The following is a 12031-nucleotide window of genomic DNA, read 5'->3' on the forward strand; positions in this document are numbered from 1 at the left end:
CGTGTGGTTCGATGGCGATGACGATTTTAATGATGAACCGGAGTACTATTTGAAAGCGATGATGCTCGGTGCTGCTCCATATTTCGTGTAGTTAGTACCAGATCAAAATACCATTTTTTTTATTACGTATTAATACACAGACAAAATCAGCTGGTGTTTAACAGGCACAAACACAGTTAGCATGTAAATAAGGGTGTCAAATGAGACTGGGAATGCTTCTGAGCTATGACTCAAACTAAACACTGAATCAGTTTAATGAACCTGCCAATTGAAATGAACTGTCAAAACAAAATTCTCTAAAATGATTGTGACTTGCAGCTCTATACGGTGAGCTGGAGTAATTTAGTTTGACGTATTAACAGCGATAGAGTCTGAATATGCGTTTCTCTATATGATCTGTGTACTGGATTATTTGCATTGGATTTGTCTGAATTTGTGTTATGTTTAATGGAATTATTACAGAAAAGAAAGATTTCATGACCATACGTTGTGGCATCAGTTTTAATTCAATGCGAGAAAAGAACGAGTATAAAATATGTATAAAAACATTTCATGCTACAACATTTGACAGAGATCTTGTACCACATTTCTTGCATTTGTTTTGAGTCCGTTTTCAGATCGAGTTGATCGACTTCTGCTTCTAATTTAGGATATTTTGTGTTATGTCATGTAATAATCAGTACAATCAACATAGTCTATATTATGTAAAACATTTATTAACATGATCAACAGGTACATTATGGGTATCGGTACATCATGGGCCCTTATCAGATCGTGAGTTTCTGTAAGATTTTATGTGTTAGTTCTCTGTTCACGTCTTTGGTCTCACTGTAACTTGACACACGTCTTATCAGATAAAACAGAGTAACAAAGAAATAAACAAATGCACAACATATTTGCCTAGCAAATCGACCTCAGATGCCCAAAAGCATGAAGTATCTAATAAGCATTTCCGTTGTTTGTGTAATGTACAGTTCCAGTGAATCGTCCGGACACTCCTTCACATTCAAAACTACGAAATAATAAGAAGGTTTTATTAAGATCACGAGATCTTAATCATTTAGTCTGGTGTGTTCAGGGTTTGACTGGAAGTTTGATTTTAATTGTATGCAAGTACAATATTCTCATCTAAATACAGTATATTACATGTCATATTTTTGCCCTTCACGCTGAATATTTATGAAATGGGCTGTAAACTGAATTTGGTAACACTTTACAATAATTTAACATTAGTTAACTGTATTAATGGAACAAGCAGTCAAAATAAGCACTTCAAAATGTATTAGTACGTGAATAAAAAAGTTTTATATATTAATATTATTTAATGGGCCTTAGCTAACACGAACTAATAATGAAAAGTTGCATTTTTATTAACTTAACCTTTATATAACATTAACCAAGATTAATGAATACTGTCTTGGTCATCGTTAATGTTAATTAATTCATTATTAATGTCAACTAATGAGACTTTTTTTGTAAAGTGTTACCCCGAATTCTTTCCTTATGAAAAATAGTATGTTTTTTACATACAAACATTGAGGTTAGTTTGAAATCTGTTAATGACAAACCCCACAAAAATATAGTTCAGCTCTAACTAATCTAGTTTTATTTACAGATTTCTACCTAAATATAAGACATTTGTGAAACTGTATGAAAAGTGACAGTTACTCTTCTGCCTCACAGAATTATGCAGTTTGTTGCAGGTATTTCATAATACACTCAAAATGTTTAATTTGTTCAAATCAAGTTAATTACATTTAACTGTTGAATGGAATCCCTTTAAATTGGATTACATGAAAAACTTTCATACATAATCTGTAATCTATTCATGTATTTCAGTACTTTTTCCTTATTTCTTACTGTGTGCCAGGAATGCTAAATACTATCAATAAAATATTATTGATATTGATTACTGGGTAACACTTTATTTTACAGTGTCTTTGTACTGTATTGTACTAATAACAAACCCTACTCCTAACAATGACCCTAGCAAGCAGATGCTGTTGATTAATATCACTCAACACCTAAATGTATAATTAAATTATACATATATCAAGTACAATTACTGAATCATTCACTGTATCAAAGACACCTTAAAATAAAGTGTAAAGGCCTGTTCGCACCAAGAACAATAACTATAATGAAAATCAGATTATCCTACACACCAACACTATACCATTCTGTTTATTAGCACACATGCTGCAGTTTTGTGTGGCTCAAGAACGTTAAAGCAGCATAGATTCTCATTGGCTGTTACCAGCTGGGAAAAAATCCTGAAGGTGATTTCAATATGATCGGTCCTTTGTGTTGCATTGAGTACAGCGGTGTTGCAGATTCTTTATTGTTATCATTATAGCTAACATCTCTGGTGTGAACAGGCCTTTATCATTTGCTGATATGATATCCAATGTTTGATAGACGAAGACTAATATGTGACCAGTGCTGGCAAAATGAGTCAGAATGCGCAGGGGCTAATTTTAGAAACGCATATACATAGAATTACAGGATTTAAGTATTCACACAAACATAATATGTCATGTGAATGTTTGGGGAAATTATGGGGAAAAACATCTGATGTGTAACGTTATATTAGGTAAATGCATAGAGTAAGTCTTAATATAGGCTCCCTGTTGCATTGATATTAATCTAACTATAAAACACTCGCTGCTCTTGATTGGATTGCTTTTGTAGTTGTAATCAGTTTATTTTTTTATGTCAACAGCAGTGTTGGGCACGTTACTTTAAAAAAGTGATTAGTTATAGTTACTAGTTTACGAGTTGGCAATTCAGATAAATTTGTACGAATGACCTATAACTACACCACCCCTAAACCTACCACTCACTGGGGTTTTAGACAAATTGTACAAAATCGTACAAGTGATGTTGTACGAATTTACCAACTTGTAAAACACATACAAATTGGTTGTGAGACTGTGTTTGGAGATTGGCCGTGAATATGCATTTAAAGTGATGCATACCAAAAATAGCTCTTTTCTTGACCTGCCCCAAAAACGTCAATTTCCAAATGTTATAATAAATGATCTGTAGGGTATTTTGAGCTGGAACTTCACAGACACATTCTGGGGACAACCAAGGCCAATATTACATCTTGTAAAAAGGGGCATATTAAAATTAAAAATAACTCAGTTTTCAAAATATGCTCCATGCGACTCATTTTGCCAGCAGCAGAATTGTTTAAAAAGCAGAGAAAATTCTTCAGACAAATAATGTGGCCTGATTTGTTGCCTAACTTTTGAGAAAAATTTTTCTACTTACGAGAATGAATCAACAAAACATTTCATATAAAAGGCTAAATTTAATTGTGCAGAATAACCCCTCGTTTAATTGTGTCCTTGTTTTTCGGTGTAACAGTTTCAGTTCACGTGACGCAGTCCCTTCATTGGCGTTAGAGGTAATTCTTGCACTTGATCAACTTCTGAAAAGCCCTTTTGAAATCCTCATTAAAGATGGTGTAAATCAGTGGGTTGATGAGAGAGTTCAGATAACCCAGCCAGATCAGAAAGTTGGTTACCTTCGGAGAGAGAGGATCGCAGGATTTACAGACGTTAACAATCACCTCATGGATGAAGAACGGCAGCCAGCAGATGACAAAGGCCCCCAGAATGAGTCCCAGGGTGGTGGCGGCCTTCCTCTCACGCGTGCTGGAGATGCGTCGCCTCCTGACAGACCGCTCTCTGCGGGACCGAGACTTGGGGCTTTTCGTAGTGATGCGTGCCCTGTCGCCTTCGGTGGAGGGTTCAGACACCGATTTCTCCGGAGGGCTGAGGGTGTCGGGGGTCGTCGGCTCCCGGTCGCTGCACTTTGGAAGCATGTGTCCGTTCACCTCCGGCTTGCTGAGACAACTGGCTCTCCTGTTGTACAGAGTCTTCGCTGCTCGGTAGATCTTGTAGTAGAGAATGAGAATGAGTATCAGCGGGATGTAAAAAGCCCCAAACGTGGAGTAAAGCGCGGAGCCGATGTTGTCGTGCTTAATGATGCACGAGTTTTCTTCCTGTTGTCTCAGCAGCATTGGCGGCAGAGAGACGACTATAGAGAGGAGCCACACCACGCTGATCATGACGGCGGCCCGTAGAGACGTCCTCTTTCTCGAATACTCCACGGCGTCCGTAATGGCTCGGTACCGGTCCACTGCGATGGCCGCGAGGTGCAGAATGGAGCACGTGCAGCAGGTTATGTCCACGATTAACCAGATGTTGCACATGACTTCACCCATGACCCACGTGTTCATCACAATGTAGACGATGCTGAAGGGCATGACTAATACGGCCACCAACAGGTCGGTCACGGCCAGTGAGCAGATGAGATAGTTCGCGGGATGGTGCAGTTTGCGCGTGACGATGATGGCTGTAATGACCAAGCAGTTCATGGCCGTCGTCAGCACAGCAAGAAACGAAAGCGTGAGAGAGAGGATGATCATGTCACCGGGCTTGCCGGCATCTGTGTCGTTTGGTGCCATGCCTAGGACAGAATGGGAAAGACAGAATCACTGAGAAGGGACAAGTATCTGCTGATGTGCTGCACCAAGCTTTGCGTATGTGCTTTACTGAAAGGTCCACTGAAGTGCCTCGAAACACGCACCGTTATTCTACGTGTTAGCATCATTTTAACTGCAACAGGAAGACAGGTCAGGAAATATCAAGCAGCCCCACCCCTTTCTGTTTATATCACACCGTTGAGCTCGGGAAAGCCACATTTGACTGGGTATGACTCCATATTGCTATAAAACATACGTTTTGTGTACAATTCAGATGGGTCTGATGTTTTTTTGTGGTCTGCGTTCAGAAATATCTTGTGATGCGGGTTTGGCAGTACGCTGTTTCTGGTGAGGAATTAATGACAGAATCTTCACTTACCATCCTATTTTAAGACCAGCATTTTGATACTAACACCCCAAAAACTTTCAATTTGATTTCATGGGGGCTTAAACATTTGAGCATTAAACTAAGCTGAATAGTGATCTAATTTATAAACCAAATATTTACAGAAGCCTCCAACTTGCAGCGAATTGGTTTGTTTCAGAAAGTTTTTGTAATATGTGACTTGACTTTAATTTTGACAGACAGATAATACTGTTCAAAAGTTTGGGGTTGGGGTATATATATATATATATATATATATATATATATATATATATATATATATATATATATAATAGTGATGAGTATCCCGAAAGACAATCAGCGTTGCCCTGGCGATGGACGAGGAGCACCTGGCCCATCACAGGATGAACAGTCACACCTGCAACTCATCCTGGCCTCGCTATATAAACCACATGCCAGAAGACGTGTCTTTTTTTTTTTTTTTTTAGGACCCTTCCTATGTATGGAGGGTCAGAAAAGCTGTCAGATTTAATTTGTGTTTCAAAAATGAATAGTTTGGAAAAACATTAGGCTAATTATTGACATTTTGGGTGAAGCATCCGTTTATTTTTTGTGTTATTTTTTCTATAGTTACTAAGACCGAAATGGAGCAAGTTTTGATGCAGTTTTTTGTGCACTAAATGTTTTTGTAACATTACAGCATATGTAATGATAAGCAGAAAGCTTGAAATAGACCAAAGACCACGCACGTTCCTTTATATCGTGTTTTTTCAGCATGCAACCACAAACAAATGGCTTAATGATTCACCAGTTATTAGTTTGAGTAATTCAACAAACATCTGACTCACTCACTGAACCACCAAGTCATCATACGTTTGATTTTTGTCCAAATATAAATCGACTGAAAACTATTATAAGGCTATGTGAGTCACATAAAAAGAAGAATCTAATGGCCTTCGTGAGCATTAAATAATATTAACATTTCTCGTGCTCAGCTTTTTTCGCTAGGGAACACTTCCGAGTTCACCGGGTTCGCTCTATTGAAATATCGCTGTTCGTACCTGTACAAGTGCTGCTTATTCATCTGACAGCTTGTGTATGTGCGCATTAATCCAGCTGCGCGTCATCACAGCATTGTGTTCAGAGATCTTGACCAAGGTGGTCCATGCCATCATTTGCCACAAATCATCTGAAAGAGAAGAAGATCAAAAAGAGTGTTCATGTCAAAGGGAAGTTTGTCAGATTGTCCTTGCAGAGCTCGGGAGGAATAGATGTAACTGCCGCTGAGACCATTGATTAAAGTGGAATATAATGCTCTCTAAAGCGCATCTGAACCATTCTCTTTAAAAAGGAAACTGGGTCAGAGAAAGCCACACAGACCAGACAAAAGAGCTCACCGGATGTTTTTCTTTAGTGCAGCGACGTATTTGACCGACTTGCTTATTTTCATTACATCAGATATCAGGCGTTTATGACAGTCCCTTCAAGCTCTGTCACGTTTAACATCTTTTTCGCAATCTGCTGCCGTCAGTGTAGTGCACAGCCTATATAAATGCAAAACTATTAGTCAAAAGTTTACAATAATTAGTCGTATTTTTTGAAAGACGTCTCTTATGCTTACTAAAGCTACTTATCATTTATTTTTCATACAGAAATATCATGAAATATTACTTTCAATTAAAATAAGTTCTGTATTTAATGTATTTTAAAATGTAATGTATTCCTGTAAAGCAAAGCTGAATTGTCAGCGTCATTAATCCAATCTTCAGTGTCACATGATCCTTTAGAAATCAATCGAATGTGCTGATTTTCTGCTATTATTTTTGTTGGAAACATTCAAATAGCAATTTTTACACAATTGTTGAATTAGTAGAATATACAGGCTATTATAATACACATATGTACTTTTTATATCTAAGCAATGAGCTTAAAAGTGTGATAGTGAGTGATAAAAGCGGTTGTAGTGAAGCACACTTCATTACACGCTCGCAGTGTGTGTGTGTGTGTGTGTGTTAGTGCTGGCTGTGAGAATATGGTTGTCATAGAGACTCACAGGGACAGGCTTTCTGAGGAAAAGGCCAAAGCTATACAACAGAAATTGATTTTAAACACTCTACAAGCTCTTTCTCTGCCAGCACGATGATGTTAGTGTATTAGTCAGGTTGGTTTTGATGTAAGGTCAGTTTATCCGAAGAACAGATAAAATCATAGAATTTGTCTCTGTATGGATAAAATTACTTTGGTAACGCTTTGCAATACGGTGGCACTAATACGCGCAAATTCATGCTAAACTACTGCACGGATAATCGTGAGTAAATGTAGAGCTAAACCATATTAATGCATCAGAAACTAATTAACATTCTATATGATTCACAGAGTAATTAATAAATTGTTATTAGTTAAGTGTGTCATAATGCCCGACTAACATATTATCTAATGAAGTAAATTGATTTGTAATTACCACACTGGGTCCAAAGCCATGCCTTTCAACTTCCAACTTTAATTAATCATTAGTTAATGATTTGCACAAAATGATTGACTAATTAAGTAATATGTCGTTGTGATTATGAATTTTTAATTAGTTAGTCACGTGTCAAGTAGGAACATGATGATAGCCCTGAAAATCATTAGTTAATGATTTAATAAAGCAGACAACTGGAATCTGAAATGCATACTTTATCCCAGCGTGGTAATTAACATGAACTTATATAATGTAATATAGTATTAGGGAATTTAGGGACACATTCGACTAATAACAATTTAATAAATTACTTAATCTATAAATCATATGGAATGCAAGTAATTATTCATAAATGGTTTAGTTCATGTCTTATACATGATTATCTGTGCATTAGTTAAGCATGAATTTAATGCATATTAGTGCCACCATATTGTAAAGCGTATTATATATGAATAACATAATATATATGAATATATATATATATATATATATATATATATAGAGAGAGAGAGAGAGAGAGAGAGAGAGAGAGCAACAGAAATCAGGATCTCAGCAAACAGATTTTGTTGATTCTGCGGCTAATGGAGTTATTTAACTCAATGACACACTGCCGGTTTGTTAAATTGCTTATATTGATCACACAACACTTTTCACTGATGAGAAAACTTCTCAGTCTGAGTTTTAAGGTTTCACGCATGCTGTATTCTCTAATGAAACATCTGGGAATGTCATACGTCTGATTCGATCAGATGTCCTGCAGCTCCAGAGTAATTAGTCATGTGATGTGTACAAAGCAGATTATTTCAGTTCTCCTGGGTGCATGTGCCAGCCAAGCAACTGGCATTGAGACGAACAGGAAAAGTTAATGGATATCTGTCACTAGCCATTTCAGTGGCCGGTGCTATTAGAGCATGCTGATGCTAAACGGCATCTTATTTGACAAAACGCCCCTGAGTGCTAAGTGCTTCACTTTTTTTTTTTTTTTTTTTTTTTTATATGTGTGTGATGCTAACGTTCAAAAGCATGAGTTCAAATGTCCTAGCATATTAATAGTGGTTTGAAGTCATAACATGATATTCATCAAGTAATTGTGTGAAAGTTATGCTTCATTAATCAAAACTCAAAAATAAAAGGTAAGAGTTTTACTGCCTCTATTGTTCATTTCTTTTGAAAACCGCAGTGATATATACTTCTTTTGCATCTCGCAGCAATGCGTTTACGCCATGAGACCAGGTAGGATAGTACTCTAATGAGAATGAGTTTAGTTGCAAACTTACTTATAGCTGGAATATCTGAATATTTGATAACATTGTGAGAACATAATAAATACCACTCCTCATACTGTATATATGAATGTAAATCTCTGCTTTTGTGCTTCCTAACTTCACTAGTTCTTTTCTACAGAAGAAACTTTCTGTTGCTGTCTGTTCGCTGTCTCACCCCACATGCTCTGCTTGCTCTCGTGTGGAGATTCTCTTGGGTACACTGACATTGCCAGAAATAATACAAAAAGGCATAAGAACTTCATTGAAGAATGTTGCAATATTTATGCAGTGGAACTTCCTGAAACTGTCTGTTACGTTTTGACTCTTATTCTTGAAATAAACAGATACACTGTAAAAACTGTAAGAACAAATAAATTAATACAGAAAATAAATTATTCATTGTGGTTGCAAGATGTTCACTTTAAAAAAAAATGCACTGACAGTTTTGGCATGGGATTTTGAAGGTGCTGTATGTAGGGTTTTGACTCCACTAAAGCAATAATACTATAAGATTTTTTGCAGATATTTAATGAATATGTGAAGTTAACATACTTGTTTGTCTGAAAAACAATGCTACAGTCTTTGTTTCGGTCCAACCCCGGGTTGCCAGTTGGTGGAAAATACAGCATATTTCATTTCAATCATGAAAGCTGGCAAACGAAAGGGTATCTGAGCAGGAATCTGGCAACGTGCGTCAAGTCTGAGTAGGAGGGGTCAGGTGAAAAAAAACGTATCCAATATTTTGAATTTGGACTGCAATACCCAGTTCAACCACTTGGCGTCAATCCTTTAAGGTACAATTAGTTTTTTGTATAGTATTACAACTGGTAAAAACACATGACGTTCATCACAATGTGTTTTTCTATGGGTCCGTGACTAATAAACATGCATAAACAGCAACAGATGCACCCACACAAACACAAAACTCTATCAGTGTTTCTTTTATGGGGCGCCAAGTATAACCTGACTATGTAATTTCATGGACTAAATGAACTGCATGACCCAAAGCGCAGCTACGCTCGAACGCGTTTCATACACAAAATGACAGACGCCAGTAGCATTTAGTTCAACCTGTTTGATGGATGAAATGCATGTCTCATTCACCGAATAAGCATTTTGTGATATGCTGCAACCATTTTATTATCCTGTTGAATTGAATATAATTTTGCTCCAGCAGTTTCTACAGCATAGATTTCTAATTCAATTATCAGACTTCATACACCAGGTTACTAACATTTAACCCTTTTAATATAAAAAAAGTATTTGAGACGTCAAATGAGACGTATTTTTCGATAAACAATGGCCTTGCTGTGATCATTCAGAAGACATACTTGACAAATATTCATTGAGGAGAATTTGTGAATTGCTATAAAACAAGTGCACCAATCTTTAGATAAAAGAGGATCTGTCTTATGAAGTGTCTGTTTGCTTAGGATAAATAAAAAGTTATAAAATAGAATCATAACTAACGGAATGAATAATTAAAACCAACATCTGACACACAAAATGACTGACAAAGACTTCAATATCTCAAAAAATGTAAAAATGTCTGTGAATATTAGAGCAGCTTTCAATAAAATATTACCAATGTATGTTTTTCTTTTATATTTATGAGTTTAAAAAAAGTGAAGATTGAGTATTTGCAAGCTTAAACTATATGTCATTCATATGTTTTATTATTGTTAACAAGAACAATTAAAACCAGTAAAATAAATACACACACACACAAAAAGAAATAAACATGTATTTAGTTACCTAAATAAATTATAATATAAATATCAGATGAAAAACTTAAAACAAAAATTAAAATCAGACATACATTGTTTACAAAAAAATAGTTGTTTTAATTAAATTCTAAAACTAAACTAAAACAATAATTGAAAGCTATATGCAAAATACTGTATATATTCACTCACACACACATATATATATAGCTTTCATTTATTTTTTAAGTTAGTACAACTTATATGTATAATTTAAAACTCAACTCAACTTTTTGTAAAATGTTTATGTAAAATAGTTTAATATATTGTATTGTAATGACAGCAGTATTTTAGTATTGTTTATATTATTACAGAATTTATTAATATTTGAATTAGCTTTTATTCTTATATTATCTGTTTTTATTTTAAGTTAGAGCTTAGTAATTTTTTTAGTAAAAAAAAAAAAACATATAAACAAATATATATATATATATATATATATATATATATATATATATATATATATATACACTCACACACACACACACATACGTTTGTGGGTATATCAACATGGTGTGACAGCACTGATAATCATAATAATTCCCCACTGATAATAAGCTACTAAAAATATCCCCATAAATTGCCAATAATATAAAATAGCAATATAAAAAAGTCTTTGTAGCTACTTGTAAAACACTGGCAAAAATTAAAAACTAAAAAAGGATCCTTTTCATATCTGTCTATTAAAATAGGCAGTATGTTACACTTATATGATCAGTGCTGCTTGAATGACAAGCACCTCAGATAACAGCTGGAAATAGCTATAGGCAAATCAGTCTAGTATTATTCAGTGTGATTCAGCAATACAGTACCTTTATGCAACATTCGTCAACATTTGATGTCAACTATATAAACTTTCAAATTTCTAAGATGGTAAGCTATGAATGAAGTTCACGATGACACGATGCACCACCTGTTGATGTCTCTGCAATCTAGAAAGAGCTCTAATTGCATTTTGAGCGAGGTGCCTCTCAGCACCGAGTCTGAAAATGACATGCTTGATGAGAGTGCTTAATACATACTTCCTCTTCACAGCAGGTACTAATGAAAAAAGATAACAGTGCCACTTGCCGTAATATAACGAGTGATGTCATCAGAGCCAGGGCATCTGACAGAACCGAGAATAATTACACTTACTTAAAGTGTGAAGAAAGGGGTGTTGGAGAAAATGATGTACTGAGAAACTGATAGAGAAGGCTTGGAAGCAGGGATGCATGCTTCATTTCTGCTGTCAATTACATTCGGCATATCTTGCTATGACAAGAGAACGGCAGAAATCAGCAGTCATGATGATAACTGAACATGTCATCCTTCTGAATGAAATGGGAATTATGGCACTGTGTTCTACAAGCACAAAGATCCAGGCGTTTCAAGGACAAATACCGTGTGAGGCAGCACAAATATGAAGTACCCTGAGCATTGTACTGTTGCTTTATAATTTCCTTCACCACTTGAGGGGAACAAAGTGCTTCTTCGCAAACATGTGCTTTCTTTGTTGAATGATTTTGGAGTTTGGGGAGATACAGTAGCATGACCTTCATTAAAATGATAATTCTGTCATCATTTACTCATGTCATTTTGATAATTGCACCAGTTTTTTTCTTCCTTGGAACATAAAAGGAGGAAATCCTGAATAATGTATTTACTATACTTTTCCATATAATGATCGTGAAGGAGAATCCAGTCCAGACCTCCATCAAA

The 12031-nt window shown here is 35.7% G+C and overlaps 1 protein-coding gene across 1 annotated transcript in view; it reads right to left on the reverse strand.

Annotated features, from left to right (window-relative positions):
• Positions 1-486: 486 nt before the first annotated feature.
• LOC122332302 (5-hydroxytryptamine receptor 1F-like) overlaps positions 487-12031 on the reverse strand; it is a 28524-nt gene continuing 16979 nt past the window's right edge. Inside the window, exons 2-3 of the mRNA XM_043229618.1 lie at positions 5903-6030; positions 487-4479 (exon numbers count right to left, since the gene is read on the reverse strand). Of these exons, the coding sequence (XP_043085553.1) occupies positions 3407-4477 (1071 nt within the window). The 5' untranslated portion in view covers positions 4478-4479; positions 5903-6030 and the 3' untranslated portion in view covers positions 487-3406. The remainder of the gene's footprint in view (positions 4480-5902; positions 6031-12031) is intronic.

The sequence above is a fragment of the Puntigrus tetrazona genome, unplaced genomic scaffold (genome assembly GCF_018831695.1).
Source record: "Puntigrus tetrazona isolate hp1 unplaced genomic scaffold, ASM1883169v1 S000000008, whole genome shotgun sequence".
Lineage (NCBI taxonomy): Eukaryota > Metazoa > Chordata > Actinopteri > Cypriniformes > Cyprinidae > Puntigrus > Puntigrus tetrazona.